General features: G+C 43.2%; 1 protein-coding gene across 2 annotated transcripts in view; it reads left to right on the top strand.

The window, feature by feature from the left end:
• Positions 1–666: 666 nt before the first annotated feature.
• The window catches only part of LOC139368424 (solute carrier family 25 member 44a), a 26,965-nt gene continuing 4,374 nt past the window's right edge, over positions 667–23,257 (top strand). For both annotated transcript variants that reach the window (XR_011626962.1, XM_071107302.1), the window contains exons 1-3: positions 667–883; positions 21,851–22,542; positions 22,705–22,832. Coding sequence is in view for 1 of the 2 variants with exons in the window: in XM_071107302.1 (XP_070963403.1) it covers positions 21,906–22,542; positions 22,705–22,832 (765 nt within the window). In the remaining variant the exon portion in view is untranslated. The remainder of the gene's footprint in view (positions 884–21,850; positions 22,543–22,704; positions 22,833–23,257) is intronic.

Raw genomic sequence — 23,257 nt, 5'->3', positions numbered from 1 at the left:
TCATCCGTTTACTTAACGGAAGAGGCTTAAAGAGGCGATTGGCTGTTTTGTATTCTATGGACACACTCTCAATCGTTTTGCTTGATCAGTAATTGATCACCTGTAAGCCTACAGTGCAGTGAATGCAGTACAAAGTGTTGCTCGGCATTTAGACCTCTGCCCCCCATTAAATAACACCACATTTAGATTCTAAAAACCCAAGTGAATAATCCCAACCCCACTTTTACTTCGGCACCTAGAAAAATATGTATTTCATATACAGTGTACTGTATTTGTGGCATTTATTTGACCTTGAAACATGTTTTAAAACTCACATTTAATGCAAATGCCACTCAAATATGAATCACTGTTAATATTTTACAGGTTAATGACACTTCTACTGTTACGTCCCTTGCAAAAAAAGATTTCAGTTCTGAAAAAGTGCAGTAACTGCAGGCGACTGTGGTATGTTGGATGCAGTAATTGCAGAAAAACTGCAGTTATATGGCACTGTAACTGCAGTTGTACTGCAAAATTACTAGAGTAAAAATTTTATTTTGGACGCAGTATTTGCAGAATACTGCAGTTGTACTGCACTCCAATTACACTGTAATGCAGTACTTTTTTTTCATAAGCGGGGGAGGGGACTTTTATTTTGAAAAACTTCGTGACCCGGAAGTACTTTTTAATGTTGCTGACGAGACGCTCGCTCAAGCATCGGTGACCGTACATTTACGAATGGACGGCATGCATTTGACATCAAACCATATTCTAACTAGTCCGAATCCTTTCAACGAATGCTTATTTTTACAAGGCTATAAGAACGTTATACATATAGTTAAGTTTAGCCGTGTGTAGCATAGACATGCCGTCTTGAGCTATGTGAAAATGGCTCTATAACACGGTAAGTCACGTTTCCTTGTTTTGTAAGGTCGTTTCACCATGTTTATTCCTACGATGACACATAGCTAAGCTTTTTATCAACAGTTCATGCGATAGGTTTAACCAGAGCGCTCATGATAAATTGTATTCTTCAATTGCGTGTGCGCTGTCTGCAGAAAATAGCTAGGTTTCCATACAATTTGGGATCGATTTTCATGCGAAAGTAATACATCCGCAAAAGAAAATATGCGAATGTTCCCACCAGTGGTGATTCCACCAAACGGACTTGTTGCAGATACAAATCAGTACGTGATGACGTAGTGCGCACATTTTACTTTTTCGCTCAAGTTTTAATGTGCCGGAAAAAAATTGAAATTAAAATGTTTCCATCGCATTTTCAACTCTACCAAATTATGAATTTTACGACAAATTCCCACAATGCCGAATTAACATTCTGTCTGCATTTATACAATTACACTGAAAAAATACTGTATGACATTTAATCTCATTAAAAACTGGATGGAAACATGGTTATTGTAGCCATTATTTGTTATCTAAAACTAACCCATTCCTAGACGCTAACTGCTTATGTGCCTATTGACGATAGTATCTTATGGTCGAGGGAGTTTTGTTAATGTTTTGACACTCGTTCTGAACGTTAAAATGCATCGCATGTGGTACGGTTTTGGAAATATAAGTAACCTATCTTTCATATCAGCGAGGAGGTAAAAAAAAAAAAAGTTAAATTACTACCACCTTTATAGGGTTAGTGTTCCCACACGGCCATATCTCCTTGTAACATTACATGTTTACAGAAGACCTAAGTGGCCGCATGTACTAATTAGCTATCTAGTGTGCTCCGAACACACCTGTGTGTGTGTAAGCGTATCATCACGGATTGCAAAGGGAAATCCAGCCGCGAGCTGCCCATTGACGCAGGCCTACCATACTAGCTAAAAGCCTTCTATGCGTGCTTCGAGGCAAGCAACACTGAACAATGCATGAGAGCACCAGCTGTTCTGGACGACTTTGATCATGCTCTCCGTAGCCGTTGTAAGACCTTTAAACAGGTTAACATTCACAAGGCTGCAGGGCATGCGCTGACCAGCTAGCAAGTATCTTCACTGACATTTTCAACGTCTCCCTGAACCAGTCTGTAATGCCTACATGTTTCAAGCAGACCACCATAGTCCCTGTGCCCAAGAAGGCCAAGGTAACCTGCCTATATGACTATTGCACCGTGGTACTCACATCTGTAGCCATGAAATGCTTTGAAAGGCTTGTCATGGCTAACATCAACACCATCATCCCAGACACCCTGGGCCCACAATTCACATACCGCCCCAACTGATCCACAGATAACACAATCTATATTGCACTTCACAATGCCTTTTCCCACCTGGACAAGAGAAACACCCATGTGATAATGCTGTTCATTGACTACAGCTCAGCCTTCAACACCATAGTGCCCGCTAAGCTAAGGACCCTGGGACGGACACCTCCCTCTGCATCTTGGACTTCCTGACGGTCCACCCCCAGGTGGTGAGGGTAGGCAACAACCCATCGGCCAAGCTGATTTTCAACACAGGAGCCCCACAGTGGCGCATGCTTAGTCGAATCCTGTACTCCCTCTTCACCCATGACTGTGTTGCCGCGCACAACTCCAATACAAAGTTTACCAACGACACGACTGGTAGGCATGATCACCAACATTGATGAGATAGCCAATAGGGAGGAGGTCAGAGACCTGGTGGTGTGTTGCCAGAACAACAGCCTCTCCCTCAACATCAGCAAGGAGCTGATCGTGGACTACAGGAAACGGAGGGCCGAGCTCACCCCATCCACATCAACAGGGCTGTAGTGGAGCAGGTTGAGAGCTTGAAATTCCTCTGTGTCCACATCCCTAAGGATCTATCATGGTCCACACACACCAACACAGTTATGACGAGTGCACGGCAATGCCACTTCCCCCTCAAGGAGGCTGAAAAGATTTGGCATAGGCCCTCAGATCCTCAGAATTCTAAAGCTGCACTTAAACCACTTGGTATGGCAACTGCTTGTCATCAACCACCAATGGCGCTATAGAGGGTAGTGCGTACTGCCCGGTACATCACTAGTAGAGGTCGACTGATTATGATTTTTCAACACCGATACCGATTATTGGAGGACCAAAAAAAGCCCATACTGATTAATCAGCCAATTTTTTTTATTTGTAATAATGCCAATTACAACAATACTGAATGAACACTTATTTTAACTTAATATAATACATCAATAAAATCAATTTAGCCTCAAATAAATAATGAAACATGTTCAATTTGGTTTAAATAATGCAAAAACAAAGTGTTGGAGAAGAAAGTAAAAGTGCAATATGTGCCATGTAAGAAAGCTAACGTTTAAGTTCCCTGCTCAGAACATGAGAACATATGAAAGCTGGTGGTTCCTTTTAACACGAGTCTTCAATATTCCCAGGTAAAACATTTAAGGTTGTAGTTATTATAGGAATTATAGGACTATTTCTCTCTATACGATTTGTATTTCATATACCTTTAACTATTGGATGTTCTTATAGGCACTTTAGTATTGCCAGTGTAACAGTATAGCTTCCGTCCCTTGCCCTACCTGGGCTCGAATCGGGAACACATCGACAACAGCCACCCTCGAAGCAGCGAGGGCCATGCAGAGCAAGGGGAATAACTACTCCAATTCTCAGAGCGAGTGGCGTTTAAAATGCTATTAGCGTGCACCCCGCTAACTAGCTAGCCATTTCACATCGGTTACACCAGTCTAAACTCAGGAGTTGATAGGCTTGAAGTCATAAACAGCTCAATGCTTGAAGCACAGTGAAGAGCTGATGGCAAAGCGCATGAAAGTGCTGTTTGAATGAATGCTTACGAGCCTGCTGGTGTCTACCATCGCTCAGTCAGACTGCTCTATCAAATCATAGACTTAATTATAGCATAATAACACACAGAAATACGAGCCTTTGGTCATTAAAATGGTAGAATCCGGAAACTTTAATTTCGAAAACAAAACGTTTATTCTTTCAGTGAAATTATTTATCTAACGGATGGCATCCCTAAGTCTAAATATTGCTGTTACATTGTACAACCTTCAATGTTATGTCATAAATATGTACAATTCTGGCAAATTATCTACGGCCTTTGTTAGGAATAAATGGACTTCACACAGTTTGCAATGAGCCATGCGGCCCAAACTGCTGCTTGCACGGAACGCAAGAGAAATGACACAATTTCCATAGTTATAAGAAATTCATGTTAGCAGGCAATATTAACTAAATATGCAGGTTTAAATATATATACTTGTGTATTGATTTTAAAGAAAGGCATTGATGTTTATGGTTAGGTACATCGGTGCAACGACAGTGCTTTTTTGAATATGCGCTTGTTAAATCATCAAGTAGGCTGTGATTTCAATGAGAAACTAACAGGCACCGCATCGATTATATGCAACGCAGGACACGCTAGATAAACTAGTAATATCATCAACCATGTGTAGTTAACTAGTGATTATGTTAAGATTGATTGTTTTTATAAGATAAGTTTAATGTTAGCTAGCAACTTAGCTTGGGTTCTTGCTGCCCTCGCGTAACAGGTAGTCAGTCTGCCACGCAGGAGTGCAATGTAAGGCAGGTGGTTAGAGCGTTGGACTAGTGACCGGAATGTTGCAAAAACGAATGCCTGAGCTGACAAGGTAAAAATCTGTCGTTCTGCCCCTGAACAAGGCAGTTAACTCACCGTTCCTAGGCCGTCATTGAAAATAAGAATGTGTACTTAACGGACTTGCCTAGTTTAATAAAGGTGTAAAAAATATATATATAAAAAATACCAATTAACGATTGTTATGAAAACTTGAAATCGGCCCTAATTAATCGGTCGACCTCTAATCACTAGGGCCGAGATCCCTGTCATCACCCAGGACTTCTATGCCAACCGGTGTCAGAGGAAGTCCCTAAAAATTGTCAGCCTCTAGCCTCCCAAGTCGGACTGTTCTCCATGCTACCGCACGGCTGCTACAGATCTACCTCAATTACATCAACTCGGTTATGGTACTCCGTGTATATAGCCAAGTTATCATTACTCATTGTGTGTTTATTATTATGTGTTCTATTCAATCGCAAACAATTCACACAATGAAGTTATGGCACAATGAACGTGCACAATTTGTTTTATAAAAAAATATGTTTTCACCTTTATACCAGGTAGGCTAGTTCTCATTTGCAACTGCGACCTGGCCAAGATAAAGCGTAGCAAATCGACACATACAACAACAGAGTTACACATGGAATAAACCAAACACAGTCAATAATACAGTAGAACAAAAGAAAACAAAAAGTCTATATACAGTGAGTGCAAATGAGGTAAGTTAAGGAAATAAATAGGCCATGGTGGCGAAGTAATTACAATATAGCAATTAAACACTGGAATGGTAGATCGGCAGAAGATGAATGTGCAGGTAGAGATAATGGGGTGCAAAATAAAAAAATAAATACCAGTATGGGGATGAGGTAGGTAGATAGATGGGCTGTTTACAGATGAGCTATGTACAGGTGCAATGATCTGTAAGCTGCTCTAACAGCTGGTGCTTAAAGCTAGTGAGGGAGATGTGAGTCTCCAGCTTCAGAGATTTTTGCAATTCGTTCCAGTCATGGGCAGCAGAGAACTGGAAGGAAAGATGACCGAAGGAGGAATTGGCTTTGGGGGTGACCAGTGAGATATACCTGCTAGAGCGCGAGAGGGTGCTTTTATGGTGACCAGTGAGCTGAGATAAGGCGGGGCTTTACCTAGCAGAGACTTAACCTGTAGCCAGTGGATTTGGCGACGAGTATGAAGCGAGGGCCAACCAACGAGAGCGTACAGGTCGCAATGGTGGGTAGTGTATGGGGCTTTGGTGACAAAACGGATGACACTGTGATAGACTACATCCAGTTTGTTGAGTAGAGTGTTGGAGGCTATTTTATAGATGACATCACCGAAGTTGAGGATCGGTAGGATGGTCAGTTTTACGAGGGTGTGTTTGGCAGCATGAGTGAAGGATGCTTTGTTGCGATAAAGGAAGCCGATTCTAGATTTATTTTTGGATTGGAGATATTTAATGTGAGTCTGGAAGGAGAGTTTACAGTCTAACCAGACACCCAGGTATTTGTAGTTGTCCACGTATTCTAAGTCAGAGCCGTCCAGAGTAGTGATGCTGGACGGGCGAGCAGGTGCGGGCAGTGATCGATTGAATAGCATGCATTTAGTTTTACTTACGTTTAAGAGCAGTTGGAGGCCACGGAAGGAGAGTTGTATGGCATTGAAGCTCAGCTGGAGGTTGGTTAACACTGTGTCCAAGGAGGGGCCAGAAGTATACAGAATGGTGTCGTCTGCGTAGAGGTGGATCAGAGAATCACCAGCAGCAAGAGCAACATTGATGTATACAGAAAAGAGAGTCGGCCCGAGAATTGAACCCTGTGGCACACCCATAGAGACTGTCAGAGTTCCGGACAACAGTCCCTCAGAGTTCAGTATTTCAAATCGATCAGAGAAGTAGTTGGTAAACCAGGCGAGGCAATCATTTGAGAAACCAAGGGTGTCGAGTCTGCCAATAAGAATGCTGTGATTGACAGAGTCGAAAGCCTTGGCCAGGTCGATGAATACGGCTGCACAGTAATGTCTCTTATCGATGGCGGTTATGATGTCGTTTAGAACCTTGAGCATGGCTGAGGTGCACCCATGACCAGCTCTGAAACCAGATTGCATAGCGGAGAAGGTATGGTGGGTTTCAAAATGGTCAGTAATCTGTTTGTTAACTTTCGAAGACCTTAGAAAGACAGGGTAGGATATATATAGGTCTGTAGCAGTTCGGGTCTAGAGTGTCACCCCCTTTGAAGAGAGGGATGACCGCGGCAGCTTTCCAATCTTTGGGAATCTCAGACGATACGAAAGAGGTTGAACAGGCTAGTAATAGGGGTTGCAACAATTTCAGCAGATAATTTTAGAGGGGGTCCAGATTGTCTAGCCCGGCTGATTTGTAGGATCCAGATTTTGCAGCTCTTTCAGAACATCAGCTATCTGGATTTGGGTAAAGGAGAAATGGTGGGGCTTTGGCGGGTTGCTGTGGAGGGTGCCGGGCAGTTGACCGGGGTAGGGGTAGCCAAGTGGAAAGCATGGCCAGCCGTAGAGAAATGCTTATTGAAATTCTCAATTATAGTGGATTTATCGGTGGTGACAGCTCGCTTCAGAGCAGTGGGCAGCTGGGAGGAGGTGCTCTTGTTCTCCATGGACTTTACAGTGTCCCAGAACTTTTTTGAGTTAGTACTACAGGATGCAAATTTCTGTTTGAAAAAGCTTGCCTTAGCTTTTCTAACTGCCTGTGTATATTTGTTCCTAACTTCCCTGAAAAGTTGCATATCACGGGGGCTATTCGATGCTAATGCAGAACGCTACAAGATGTTTTTGTGCTGGTCAATGGCAGACAGGTCTGGAGGGAACCAAGGACTATATCTATTCCTAGTTCTACAGTTTTTGAGAGGGGCATGCTTATTTAAGATGGTGAGGAAGGCACTTTTAAAGAATAGCATCATCTACTGACGGGATGAGGTCAATGTCATTCCAGGCTACCCCGGCCAGGTCGATTAGAAAGGCCTGCTCGCAGAAATGTTTCAGGGAGCGTTTGACAGTGATGAGGGGTGGTCGTTTGGTCGCAGACCCATTACGGATGCAGGCAATGAGGCAGTGATAGCTGAGATCTTGATTGAAAACAGCAGAGGTGTATTTGGAGGGCGAGTTAGTTAGGATGACATCTATGAGGGTGCCCGTGTTTACTGATTTGGGGTTGTACCTGGTAGGTTCATTGATAATTTGTGTGAGATTGAGGGCATCAAGCTTAGTTTGTAGGGTGGCCGGGGTGTTAAGCATGTTCCAGTTTAGGTCACCTAGTAGCACGAGCTCAGAAGATAGATGGGGGGGGCAATCAATTCGCATATGGTATCGAGGGCACAGCTGGGGGCAGAGGGAGGTCTATAGCAAACGGCAACAGTGAGAGACTTGTTTCTGGAAAGGTGAATTTTTAGAAGTAGAAGCTCAAATTGTTTGGGTACAGACTTAGCCTGCAGAGTTCTGTATTACTATCTATCTTTGCAGTAGATTGCAACATCGCCCCCTTTGGCAGTTCTATCTTGGCATAAAAAGTTAGCAATGGATAATTCAGGGTAGGAGGTGGAACAACATGGTTGGTTAAGGCAGGGCTAGAGGCTCTACAGTGAAATAAGACAGTAATCACTAACCAGGACAGTAATGGACAAGGCATATTGATATTAGAGAGAGGCATGCGTAGCCAAGTGAACATATGGGTCCAGTGAGTGGTTGGGCTGGCTGGGGACACAGCGATTCAGACAGTTAGCAGACCGATGCTAACAGTTAGTAGGCCAGGGCTAAACAAGCTAGCCGCTAGTAGACCGGGGCAAGCTAGCAGTTAGCAGGCCGGGTTAGCAAGCAGTTAGCAGGGGCTAGCAGTTAGCAGACTGGGTTAGCAAGCAAGCAGTTAGCAAGGGCTAGCAGTTAGCAGACCGGGCAGGCAAGCTAGCAGTTAGCTGACTGGGTTAGCAAGCAAGCAGATAGCAGGGGCTAGAAAGTTAGCCTTTGGGGGACGTCACGATAGGGGTAAGTCTGTTTTTGCCTCTTCGTGCGGTGACGTCGAAAGACCAGTCGTGGAATTAGTAGGGTTCCAAGTAGCTCTAGGTAGCTAGCAGGCCTAGCTGGTTAGCATAATGGGCCTTCAGCGGGCGTCGCGCCTGAGGGGCCTGTTGGGAGTCCTCGGGCAGATTATGTCGGTATTCCAGTCCTTAGGGGATCTGCGGGGTTCCATGCCCCATACCGGCTGTAGAAGGGGTCCGGATATTGTAGCTCAGGACTATACTTCGGTGGTAGCACAGGAGCCCTGGCCGGGCTAGATTCAAGCTAATTGGTGCTTGCTCTGGGATAGAAACGCTAGCCAGGAGTAGTCATCCGGGATTGCGGTTAGCTAGTTGTGAAGATCCAGATGAAAATGTTCAGTTTGCGGTAGGAATCCGGGGATAAAAATAACAGGGCGTGGTAGAGCACATTCTGGAGAGAGAAGTTCATCTGGGCGCATGGTCAACCCGACGTCTGCATTGGCAATGCAGCATTTACGATGATACGACCTCCGCAGAAGTCAGGGCATTCATGCTTCTTGCGCTTCGCGGAACAGCACAGAGCTGTTGTCAAGGAAGTCGGTTTGTGTTTTCTACCGCCAACCAATCATATCAATGCGGAGCTATACAGAGTCCTCCGCATTGTTTCAAAATTTGGGAGGCGATGCGGTATGGAGCTTGATTTGGTCTCTGCATGCCTCTGGAGGTTTAGCAGTTGCATCACACCCTCCATATGGAACCTCTGACCACATTTTTGGATTAAGCATGAATTGCCTTTTAATCTAGGCGTCCGCAATGGGTTAGTTCACCGAGATGGGCGCCAATATATATGTTACTGCTTAAATTAAAACAATCTTGGTTGACCAACAGCCTAACGACCAAACAATCTACCAGTCGACTAATTGGGGTCAGCCCTAATAAGTAGTCACTAGTCTGTTTGCTACACATTAACTTAAACTAAAATCTAAGTTTCATCTAGACACACTTCATGCAGTATGAAGGGTTCCCACGGGTCCTTGAAAGTTTGTGAATTAAAAAGTTTTTGAAAATAGACATGGGTCATTGAAAGTGCTTGAATTTATACATTTTGTGCAAGAATAGAAATTGAAGTTCTTTTAGTTTATTTTTTTAAATGTAATGTCAGTGATAGGCTACGTTCTGCTGTCTGCGTGTGTGTCTCCCGCTGTCTGTGTATCCTTGTTTCACGCGCCACCTGCCTCGAGAATGCGACGGTCACGTGCGTGCATGAGTGATTGAAGTCGAATGGTGCAGGTTAAACAGTGGCAAGCAAGCTAGAAAGCTAACGATAAGCGAACCTTCAGCTATGCCTGGAAAATGTAAATTCCAGGACTCGTGGCTCACCAAAGACATTTACAAAGACTGGCTTATTAAAGATCCGCGGGGCATCCATGTGGCCCAATACAGAGCCTGCAGCAAGTCAATAAAAGTTCACGCCATGGGCGACGCAGATGTGATGAGCCATGCTGCTGGAGAATCACACAGGACGGCACTCTGCAAGTTAAAAGCAGGTAGGTCCTACCCCTGGTAACATGTAGAAAGGAATACAACAACTTACTTAGTTAGTTACTAACGTTAATTAGTTAGCTAGATTATTCTGTCTCTTTGTGGTTAGGTATATAAACTTTAACGCTACATAATTATTCAATAAAATTAACTTTTGCTATGTTGTTAGCTAACGTTATCTAGATGTCTGTCAGTTCTCCCACAGAATCACACCTGTCTATAGTGCTAGCAAGCAAACGTTAGCTAAGTATAAACTGTCACCTGTAACATTAAATTATTTTTAAGAATATTATGTTTGTTTTCATATTTCATATTCTCTCTCTGTGACACACACACGTTAACACACAGGCTAGAAACATAAATAAGTGTTTAAAATCAATATTTTTTTTTACTCTTAGGTGTGCCGTTCTCTGCGACGTTCCCAGACTGTGCAATAGCCAAGACCTTCGCATGCGGGCCAACAAAGTCCAGCTATGTGTGCACACATGGCTTGGCTCCTCATTTCAAGCACTTGTCTAAAAAACTGTCTGCTGGGGAGGAGGACTATGTACTTCACTTTGATGAGAGCCTTAACAGAAAAAAACAGTCAAAGCAGTGTGACTTTCACGTCCGTTTATGGGATGAGGAAAGTTGTGACGAGGTTTTACGATTCTAAATTTATGGGACATGTGACTGCGTTGGACCTTAAAGCGGTCAATGAGAAGAGCACCGAAGATCTACCAAAGAAAAACATGGTTCAGATCTCCATGGATGAACCAAATGTAAATTGGTCATTTTACTCAAAGGTTGAGAAGCCCTGTGAGAATAAAATAGTCCTACACCTTATAAACATAGGCAGTTGAGGTCTCCATATTGTACATGGAGCATTTCAGAAGGGAGTGGAAGAAACGGAGTGGAAAGTCGACAGTGTACTGCATGCTATGTACCACCTTTTGAAGGGTACTCCAGCCCGTAGGGAGGACTACTTTAACATCATTGGATCATTAGATCCCTAAATGCCACTTAAGTTTTGCATGACACGGTGGGTTGAAAATGCGCCTGTGCTTGAAAGCTCTTTAGAGTATTTACCCCATATGGCAACATATGTGAAGGCTGTAGAGAAGAGATGTCCAAATCCAGGCACAAAGTCTTTTGAGGTGATTGAGGAGGCTTAAGGACCCTCTCATGACAGCAAAACTGAATTTAATCTTGTCAGTGAGCAAAGAAGTGACACCATTCCTCACATTCTACCAGACCGATAAGCCCATGGTGCCATTTCTCTCTACAGACTTGATCAACCTGCTTAAGAGCTTGATGAGCAGATTCATTAAGCCAGACCTCATGAAAGAAGCGAAAACCCCTCAAAAACCTCTTGATGTCGAGGTGACCCAGTCATCCAATCACATCGACTCCTCACAGGTCGACTTGGGCTTTGTTACTCGAAGAATTGTGAGAGACTTGTCCGCAGGGAAGAAAATTGGACAGAAAATATTGGACTTCAAAATCTCTTGCAAGAAGTGTAGTTATTTTTTTTTAAACCTTTATTTAACTAGGCAAATCAGTTAAGAACAAATTCTTATTTTCAATGACGACCTGGGTTAACTGCCTGTTCAGGGGCAGAATGACAGATTTGTACCTTGTCAGCTCGGGGATTTGAACTTGCAACCTTTCGGTTACTAGTCCAACGCTCTAACCACTAGGCTACCCTGCCGCCCTAATGTATGCTCACAACTGTTAACAAACTCTTTGAGAAATCTCCATTGAAGTGATCTCTGGTCTCGCATCTTTCTTTCTTGGATCCAAGGGAAATGGCAGGGCACAAATGGAAAGATGCTGTGTACAGCAAAGTTGAAGAAGGCCCTGATCTACCTTGTAAATAGTCATCGGGTGAAGGAAGTAGATTGTGATGATGACATTCGACAATACTCACATTTTATTGATGACATTGTCCAGGCCCAACACTGTTTGTAAACTTTGATCCTGTCCAAGACAGCATGGACACATTTTTACATGAGTAATGTCAAAGAGCTCAGAAATCTGTGGAGACTTTGCCTCCAACTCCTCTTACTGTCACACGGGCAAGCCTCAGTAGAGTGCGGCTTCTCCAGCAATTGGCAGATTGAAGTGGAGAACTTGAAGGAAGATTCATACGTAGCACAGCGATGTATAGTTGACCACATAAGAGCTGTGGGGGGGCATACAAAATGTCTGCATTGACAGACCGCTGCAGATGTCAGTGGGACAGAGAAGAATGGAGGAACAAAGAAAATACCTTATAGATTAACTTAAAGGGAAGAAAAGACTGACAGATGGCATAAATGCTCCCAACACCCCAGCAGACAAATTTGCACTCAAAGCGGAGAGCACAGGCAACCTCACTCTTATTGCCAAGTCCAATAGCCTGAGAAAGGGTGTTAAAGGTAAAAGTGCACAAATAGCTGAAATAGAAACACTACTCAACGAAAAAGTGAATGACCTGAAAAGCAAATGAAGGGGCATAGCAGCAAAAAGCAAGGGTTGGGCACTGTTTTAACAGTTTGAGAAACTACTCAATGAGCAAGTGCTAAAAAATAAAATAAAAAAGCAAATTAACCAAAAAGGCCAACAACCCCAGAACACAATGGTTGGGCAAATGTTTTATTTATTTATTTTTATCCAATTAATTTATCTAATCTTTTGTTGCAAAATATTTTATTTATGGTCATGTGTTTTTGTTTATCTATTCATTTGGTCATGGTCATGAAAAAAAAGGTTGTTTTTGCTCTGCGATGTGTTTTATGTGGTGAAGCTGGTGCTAATGAAATAAACGAGGAGTTACTTAGCTCTTCAACTCGTAAATAAGTCAGTCTTTATCGCTCAACTTACACAATATTGTTTTGCTGTGCTGTGTTAGAGAAGGCAAGAGACCACTCAGTCTGCCATCACTGTAACACAGCACAATTGAGAAGTTTTCACACATTCAAGCCTCTCTTTTTAATTGTTGTCTGTGAGCTTCTATAAAGCCTGCTAGTTCTCATTCTAAAAATGATCAGTGTTGTAACTAACCTTGATCCACGTCTCAAACTATGCCATGTTGGGTCCTTGAATTTGAGGGAATTGGGACTGGAAAGTCCTTGAATTAGGTGTAGGAACCCTGAGTATGTTATAAACTAGATTTGCATAGGTATTCCTCAAGTACAACTGTATTATAGTACTAAAATTGAATGTGAGGTTCAACAGACCATTTTTGTCACAGACTATGATTGTTTCTTTGTCATTTCAGCAAGCCATGACACCCATCATCTCAGATTGTTCTGAAATGATTTCTGCAGTTAGAAACATGAGATAAGCATTCCTGCAACATTGTTGTTGAAATATAATTTGAGATTTGAGATTTGAAGCTAATTGATTGCACCCAAGTTGTCCCTTTTTTAAAAATTAGGATTCACATAATATTCCATAAATATAGTAGCTAACATCCGATTTGGACCAAACATCATCCTACCAATGACATGAGGAATCCAAATAAATGGTCAAAAGCCATCCACTGACCCCCGACACCACACCAAGCCCACCCCAACGGCCAGTGTACATAATCAGTTCTCTATGTCTGACAAGTTGTCAAGGTATGATCACAAATATCCTACCAACGGGACATAAACTGTAATATTACTATATCGTGGCTGAATGACGACATTGATAACATTCAGCTGGCGGGATATACGCTGCATCAGCTAGACAGAACAGCACACTCCGGTAAGACGGGTTGGTCTATGTATATTTGTAAACAAAAGCTGGTGCACGAAATCTAAGGAAGTCTCTAGATTTTGCTCGCCTGAAGTAGAGTATCTAATGATAAGCTGTAAACCACACTATTTGCCAGGAGAGTTTATCTATATTTTTTTGTGGCTGTTTATTTACCACCACAGACGGATGCTGGCACTAAGACCGCATTCAATGAGCTGTATACGGCCATAAGGAAACAGGAAAATGCTCATCCTGACGCAGCGCTCCTAATGGCCGGGGACTTTAATGCAGGGAAACTTAAATCCGTCTTCCTTAATTTTTATTAGCATGTTAAATGTGCAACCAGAGGAAAAAACAACTCTAGACCACCTTTTACACCACACACAGAGACGCATACAAAGCTCTCCCTCGCCCCCCATTTGGCAAGTCTGACCATAATTCCATCCTCCTGCTTACAAGCAAAACTAAAGCGGGGAGCACCAGTGACTCGGTCAATAAAGTGGTCAGATCCCGCAGATGCTAAGCTACAGGACTGTTTTGCTAGCATAGACTGGAATATGTTCCGCGATTCCTCTACCATTGAGGAGTACACCACATCAGTCACTGGCTTCATCAATAAGTGCATCGATGATGTCACCCCCCAACCAGAAACCATGGATTACAGGCAACATCCGCACTGAGCTAAAGGCTTGAGCTGCCACCTTCAAGGAGCGGGACTCTAACCTGGGCGCTTATAAGAAATCCTGATACGCCTTCAGACGAACAATCAAACAGGCAAAGCGCCAATACAGGACTAAGATTGAATTGTACTACACCGGCTTCAACGCTCTTCCGATGTGGCAGGGCCTGCAAACTATTACACACTACAAAGGGAAGCACAGCCGCGAGCTGCCCAGTGACACGAGCCTACCAGACGAGCTAAATCGCTTCTATGCTCGCTTCAAGGCAAGTAACACTGACGCATGCATGAGAGCATTAGCTGTTCTGGACGACTGTGTGATCAGTCAGGTGTCTGATTGTTCCTGATTGAGTTTGTTATACCAACATGTTTCAAGCGGACCACCATAGTCCCTGTACCCAAGAACACAAAGGTAACCTGCCTAAATGACTACAGACTCGTAGCACTCAAGTCCATAGCCATGAAGTGCTTTGAAAGGCTAGTCATGGCTCACATTAACACCATAATCCCAGAAACCCTAAACCCACTCCAATTTTCATACTGCTCAAACAGATCCACAGATGATGCAATCTCTATTGCACTCCACACTGCCCTTTCCCACATGGACAAAAGGAACTCCTACGTGAGAATGCTACTCATTGACCACAGCTCAGCGTTCAACGCCATAGTGCCCTCAAAGCTCATCACTAAGTTGAGGATCCTGGGACTAAACACCTCCCTCTACAACTGGATCCTAGACTACCTGACGGGCCGCCCACAGGTGGTAAGGGTTGGTAACAACACATCTGCCACGCTGATCCTCAACACGAGTCCCTCGGGTGTGTGCTCAGTCCCCTCCTGTACTCCCTGTTCACCCACGACTGCATGGCCAGGCGCGACTCCAACACTATCATTACATTTGCAGACGACACAACAGTGGTAGGCCTGACAGACGAGACAGCCTATAGGGAGGTCAGAGACCTGGCCGGGTGGTGCCAGAATAACAACCTATCCTTCAACGTAATCAAGGAAAAGGAGATGATTGTGGACTACAGGAAAAGGACCGAGTACGCCCCCATTCTCATCAACAGGGTGGAGCAGGTTGAGAGCTTTATGTTCCTTGGTGTCCACATCACCAAAAAACTAACATGGTCCAAACACACAAGTCGTGAAGGGGGCATGACAAAGCCCATTCCCCCTCAGGAAACTAAAAGGATTTGGCATGGGTCCTCAGATCCTCAAAAGGTTATATTACTGCCTGGTACGGCAACTGCTCAGCCTCCGACCGCAAGGCACTACAGAGGGTCGTGCGTACGGCCCAGTACATCACTGGGGCTAAGCTGCCTGCCATCTAGAACCTCTATACCAGGCGGTGTCAGAGGAAGGCACAAAGAAATGACTCCAGCCACCCCAGTCATAAACTGTTCTCTCTGCTACAGCACGGCAAGCGGTACCGGAGCGCCAAGTCTAGGACCAAAAGGCTTCTCAACAGCACATACCTCTAAGCCATAAGACTTCTGAACAGCTAATCAAATGGATACCCGGACTATGCATTGTGTCCCGCCACCATTTTTTAAAATGTTTTTATTTTATTTGTATTTCTTTACTTATCTATTGTTTACCTAATACCTTTTTTACTTAACTGCACTGTTGGTTAATGGCTTGTAAGTAAGCATTTCACTGTAAGGTCTATGTGTCACTGGCCGCGGGCAGCATTTGGTACTTTAACACACGCACACATTCATCACTCCTCCCAGCTCCGTTATAAGATAATTTGTGTGTCGACCCACATTGTTAACTTAACTTCTGTCTTAGTACATACATTTCACACTTGTCAGTGTTCATATTTAATATAAGCAATATTTATTATACTTATCTATGTTGTGGATGAGCGAGTTGTTTGTTTGTTCTATTCCTCTCTATCTCTAGCTTCCGGGTATGCTGGATAAGGACCCGAGCTAAGGGAATTGGGCTGACTTTGTAGTGCCTGTCCCGAATGGTTCATTCATGTAAATGGGCATATTGAAAGACACTGTCAGCAGTGATGTAATTTTGACATCCTCCTCCCTCATGTGGTACCCTTCCTGTAGGCTCATCCTGACATGACCCTCCAGCATGACAATGCCACCAGCCATGCTGCTCGTTCTGTGCATGATTTCCTGCAAGACCGGAATGTCAGTGTTCTGCCATGGCCAGCAAAGAGCCAGGATCTCAATCCCATTGAGCACGTCTGGGACTTGTAGGATCGGAGGGTGAGGGCTATCCAGTCTGTTGGATAGCCCAGTCTGTTGGATAGCCCTTGTTGGATTGGAGGGTGAGGGTGCTATCCAGTCTGCTGTTAACTGGATAGCAGCATTCTCAGTTCTGTGATATCTACAGACTCCGGAGTTGCAGTTGTTCCATGGGTTCCAGGTTGGCTTTTGCTTGGAGTTAGGTGAGGAGTTGATTGTGGAAATCTCTGCAGCCATGGCCAATCCACTCATTTCTGTGCCTCCACCGGCATCAGCCTGCATAACATAGATAAATAGAAAAGTTAAAACACAACTGGATCCACCCTAGCCAGGATCCCACACTATCTATTCTACACATTAGCCTACCTGATAATACTACAATGGCGTCACTATACAATACAATGACATTGTATCTATTGCCAGCTCATGTTGTTCAATTTAGGGGCGTTTTCACATGAAACTCGGGTTCCCAGGAACATTGGTGCCATTGGTGAGATTTATACAAAATATGTTTTGCTAGTAGAAAGAGGAGGAAGGGAAGCGCTACTAAGGTACACAATAGTACATTTTGGTAGATAGAAGGTGCTCTTTGGTGAAAGGGGTAAATTGGTCATCAAAAAGAAAGGAGGACCAAGGCACTCTTCATATAATTGATTAAAATGCCTTTCTTAGTATGGCATGTTCAATAGAAACATTTAAAAAAAAAACTTAAACGCGTCGGTTTAAAAAAAACGTTGTTTCTATTGAACATGCCATACTAATAAAGGCATTTTAGTCAATTATATGAAGAGTGCCTTGGTCCTCCTTTCTTTTTGATGACCAAAATATGTTTTGCGTTCGAATAACAGACTGGAAGCTTCAAATGGAGGGTGGTGCTTGGAATCATTGTTCTTCCTCTGTCAATCATGGTTACCTGCAAGGAAACATGTGCCGTCATCATTGCTTTGCACAAAAAGGGCTTCACAGGCAAGGATATTGCTGCCAGTAAGATTGCACCTAAATCAACCATTTATCGGACAACTTCAAGGAGAGCGGTTCAATTGTTGTTGTGAAGAAGGCTTCAGGGCGCCCAAGAAAGTCCAGCAAGCGCCAGGATGTTGATTCAGCTGCGGGATCGGGGCACCACCAGTACAGAGCTTGCTCAGGAATGGCAGGTGTCAGTGCATCTGCATGCACAGTGAAGCAAAGACTTTTGGAGGATGGCCTGGTGTCAAGAAGGGCAGCAAAGAAGCCACTTCTCTCCAGGAAAAACATCAGGGAAAGGCTGATATTCTGCAGAAGGTACTGCTGAGGACTGGGGTAAAGTCATTTTCTCTGATGTATCCACTTTCAGATTGTTTGTTTGGGGCATCCGGAAAAAAGCTTGTCCAGAGAAGACGAGGTGAGCGCTACCATCAGTCCTGTGTCATGCCAACAGTAAAGTGTAACCAATGTGAAATGGCTAGCTAGTTAGCGGTGGTGCGCGCTAATAGCATTTCAATTGGTAACGTCCCTCGCTCTGAGACCTTGAAGCTTTGTGGGTGTCAGTTGTTGATGTGTGCAGAGGGTCCCTGGTTCGAGCCCAGGTAGGGGCGAGGAGAGGGACGGAAGCTATACTGTTAAAAAAGCATCCTGAGACCATTCATGTGTGGGGTTGCTTCTCAGCCAAGGGAGTGGGCTCACTCACAATTTTGCCTAAGAACACAGCCATGAATTAAAGAATGGTACCAACACATCCTCCGAGAGCAACTTCTCCCAACCATCCAGGAACAGTTTGGTGACGAACAATGCCTTTTCCAGCATGATGGAGCACCTTGTCATAAGGCAAAAGTGATAACTAAGTAGCTTGTGGAACAAAACATTGATATTTTGGGTCCATTCCCAGGAAACTCCCCAGACCTTAATCCCATTGAGAACTTGTGGTCAATCCTCAAGAGGCTGGTGGACAAACCAAAACCCACAAATTCTGACAAACTCCCAGCATTGCTTATGCAAGTATGGGCTGCCATCAGTCAGGATGTGGCCCAGAAGTTAATTGACAGCATGCCAGGGCGGATTGCAGAGGTCTTGAAAAAGAAGGGTCAACACTGCAAATATTGACTCTTTGCATCAACTTCATGTAATTGTCAATAAAAGCCTTCGATACTTATGAAATGCTTGTAATTATACTTCAGTATTCCATAGTAACATCTGACAAAAATATCTAAAGACTCTGAGGCAGCAAACTTTGTGGAAATTAATATTTGTGTCATTCTCAACTTTTGGCCACGACTTTACATAACCGTTTCATGATGTGATTTGCGAGCCGCACATTCTACATGATGTGAGCCAGCTAGGTAGTCTACAATGGACAAAAAGTTAAACGCATCTCGCCTGGGTACAATATTGCGTTTCACTCATGCTTTATAGACCTAACTAGACCTACCGTATCAGGGTACCCAAACATAAGATACAGGATCAGATATGTGAATGCGCTCTAAGCCATTTTACGTTGGCAAACTACATGTTTTGCAGAATGATAACAATAGCAAAGCTCAAAACAACCTGAAAGTAGCTAGTTGTTAACCCTATCCCAAAACACACACGTGCGAAGCTGGCTAGGTAGCAAACAAACTTTTAGCTAACATAAGCAAAATAACAACAGACTTAGTGTTCCCCCTTTCATCAGTGATGCAACTGTATTAGCTAGCTAGCTTTGTAGCATACCATCTCTCTCAGAAAGTATCGCTTGTGTTCAACAAAATGGATTATAACGTTGCGGATAAAGTTTGGTATGGCACAATTTCATGTGTACAACATCTAAAGATCTGCTTCACGATACTGAGAGCTTTGCCTTTTGTAAAAGGACGTATTTGGGTGTTGGAGCCTTTGTTCATGTTTTTTGGATGGCCTGGAACTCCAGAATGAGGCTCAGGAAGTTTGAGTAAGTTTATCAAAAACAAGTGAAATTGCAAAAACTGTTTGGAACCTTCTTTAACCTCTCTGGGGTAGGCGGGACGCTTGCGCCCCACATGGCCAATAGCCAGGGAAAATGCAGAGCGCCAAATTCAAATACATTTCTATAAAAATCAAACTTTCATTAAATTACACATGCCCAAGATGGCAAATGAAAGCTACACTCGTTGTGAATCCAGCCAACATGTCAGATTTCAAAAAGGCTTTTCGGCGAAAGCATAAGATGCTATTATCTGATGATAGCACAACAGTTAACAATGAGAGAGTAGCATATTTCAACTCTGCAGGCGTGACACATAACACAGAAAAAATATATAAATCATGCCTTACCTTTGACGAGCTTCTTTTGTTGGCACTTCTAAATGTCCCATAAACATCACCAATGGTCCTTTTGTTCGATTAATTCTGTCGACATATATCCAAAATGTCTTATTTAGCGTGCTTGATCCAGAAAATCACCGCTTCCAACTTATGCAACGTCGCTACAGAAAAAAAGTGTAAACTTTGCCAAAACATTTCAAACTATTTTTGTAATACAACTTTAGGTATTTCCAAACATAAATAATCGATCAAATTGAAGACTGGATGATCTGTGTTCAAGACAGGAGCAAAACAAACTGACGCTACTTTTCTGGTTACTATCAAAAGGTACACATGAAGTGACGTTCGTTCTGAGCTATGGTACTTTTTCATTACACAAAGGAAAAACCTCAACCAATTTCTATAAACTGGTGACATCCAGTAGAAGCGATAGGCAGGAAAGTCAATTAGAATTCTGGATTCCTCATGAAAACATATTGAAAAGACAGTGACTTAAAAAAAAAAAATCTGAATGGTTTGTCCTCGGTTTCGCCTGCTAAATAAGTTCTGTTATACTCACAAACATGATTCAAACAGTTTTATAAACTTCAGAGTGTTTTCTACCCAATACTAATAATAATATGCATATATTAGGATCTGGGACAGAGTAGGAGGCAGTTCAGTTTGGGCACTCTATTTATCCAAAAGTGAAAATGCTGCCCCCTACCACAAACAGGATAACATTCCATTTACAAAACAAATACAGGTTAGAGTCCTGAATAGTGAGATTCTCATTTTAATGGAGCAGATGGTGCTTGTTTGGCCAAGAAAATGACCTTGCTCCACAGCATCAGCAATTCCAATCCAGTACTTATAGTAGCAAACTAGAATTCAAGAACTCTGCCAGAAACCCACAGCTTCCATCACTTTGTACGACTCTCCAAAAGCCTCATGGATACAAAGAGTTTTCAAATACACAGATTATGCTATAAAATTTGACTTTGACCATGGGAAACCCACTGATGAGCATACAAGGGTGAATATGCGTGTATCTGATATTCTAGTGTTGCTGCTATGATGATGGTAACTGGATTGGTATAGCTAATTCTGTGGATGATGAAAACATGGACGTAAATGTGAAATTCATGCATCCAAGTTATCCAGCGAGATAATTTTCTTGGCCAAATGGAGAGGACATGTGTTTGGTTTTGATGCAGCACATCTGCACCGTTAAGGAACAAACCACTGCAACTGGTTGCCAATATCAATTTGGATGTAGCAACATCACTGCAATTATAATGAAATGAGGAATGAGTAGTCCTCAAGGCAATTTTGGGGTTTTATATGCTTTTTATTTGATGTATGTTCTAACTTAAACATTCAATTTACATTTCTAAATCATAATTTGAAGGTTCAGTCTTAAATTAACATTGAGGGTGTGGGGGACATTCAACAGCACCATCTTGTGATCAGAACCTGGTAATATGCTGTTGTATGATGGTACATGAACTTAACAAATTCAAAGACTAATTTCTCTGAACGGGGGAAGATGGCCATCACCAAGTTCACTGAGAATGCATTACATGGGTATGAAGAAAGAAACGATACTCCTAGTCGCAGCGTCATAGTACTCGTCAGACAGAGAACTGATGCTGTATACTTGTCGTTGAGGTGGGCTTGGTTTGGGGGGGTCTGTGGTTGGCTTTTGACAATTTATTTGGGTTCCTCACGTAATAATTGCTAATAAGAGGTCTGGTTCAAATCAAATGTTGGTTACTATATTTATTGAATATTCTATCAATTGAAATGGCCATTTTTGGTGCAATCAATTAGCTTCATTTCTCAGAGTTCAAATTGTCTTTAAATAATGTTTTTAAAAAAACAATCTGAGATGGTGAGTGATGAAATCCTCTTTTTGTGCTTTTTGAGACCTGCCTCAATGTCCTTCTCTTGGTCCATCAGGTGTTGTGGAGGGCGCGGTCCATTCAACAAGGAGCTGTGGACACCAGCAGGCAGGATGGAGGAGAAGAAACGCAACATCCGGATCATTGAATGGGAGGACCTGGACAAGAAAAAGTTCTACTCCCTGGGTGTGTTCATGACCATGACCACCAGGGCCACAGTCTACCCGTTCACCCTCATCCGCACCCGGCTGCAGGTGCAGAAGGGCAAGTCCCTCTACACAGGCACCTTTGACGCCTTCTACAAGATCCTGAAGGCGGAGGGCCCGCGAGGCCTCTACCGAGGCTTTATGGTTAACACCTTCACCTTGATCTCAGGCCAGGCCTACATCACCACCTATGAACTGGTAAGGAAGTACGTGTCCCAATATTCCAGCAATAACACAGTGAAGTCTCTGTGGGCAGGGGGAGCGGCGTCCCTGGTGGCCCAGACCATCACTGTGCCCATAGATATGGTCTCTCAGCAGCTCATGATGCAAGGCCAGGTGGGACACCTGAGCCGCTTCAAGGTCAAACCCAAAATAATGATGGCGACATCCAAGAGCAAAGTGACTTTCGGACAAACCAGGGACATTGTGGTGCAGATATGCGCCGCTGATGGTTTCCGGGGATTTTACCGGGGATACGTGGCATCCCTCCTCACCTACATCCCCAATAGCGCGGTGTGGTGGCCTTTTTATCATTTTTATGCAGGTAGGTGACTCTACCTGCCACGGCAGGCAGATACTAAGCAAGCAGTACTAGATTTTAGCTAGGTTTTGTATGATATTACATGACATGGGCAATTCTAAAGCTGCTTGAAATGCATCTGATATGTTTTTGCGCCTTACATTTTCACTATGTTCATGTTTACAGAGAACCTTTCCAAACTAGCCCCCAGTGATTGTCCTCACCTGCTTCTGCAGGCTATCGCTGGGCCAATGGCAGCAGCCACAGCCTCCACCATCACCAATCCCATGGATGTTGTGCGGGCCAGAGTGCAGGTAAAACCACAAGTATATTGCTTTGTCTGTAAACAATCCTGGTTATGGTTTAACTGAATGAAGAGTGACACATTCATATTCAGTGTTATTGTCTTAGTTAATCCTTTTTGTAATCACTGGTGACATGGTTTACAAACCATTTCAAGTTTACCATACCAGACCCTCGTTTTGGATATACAATGCATTTGGAAAGTATTCAGACCCTTTCTCCACATTTTGTCACTTTACAGCCTTATTCTAAAATTGATTAAATAAAAAACTATCTACACACAATATCCCATAATGACAAAGCGAAAACAGGTTTATAGACTATTTGGCACATTTATAAAAAATAAAAAACAGATGCCTTATTTACTTAAGTATTCAGACCCTTTGCTATGATAGTTGAAATTGGTGCATTGATTGGAAAGGCACACACCTGTCTA

Source organism: Oncorhynchus clarkii, chromosome 2, assembly GCF_045791955.1.
Source record: "Oncorhynchus clarkii lewisi isolate Uvic-CL-2024 chromosome 2, UVic_Ocla_1.0, whole genome shotgun sequence".
Classification (NCBI taxonomy): Eukaryota; Metazoa; Chordata; class Actinopteri; order Salmoniformes; family Salmonidae; genus Oncorhynchus; species Oncorhynchus clarkii.
Note: the sequence above shows the minus strand (reverse complement) of the source record. Positions and strands in the feature narration are given on the sequence as shown.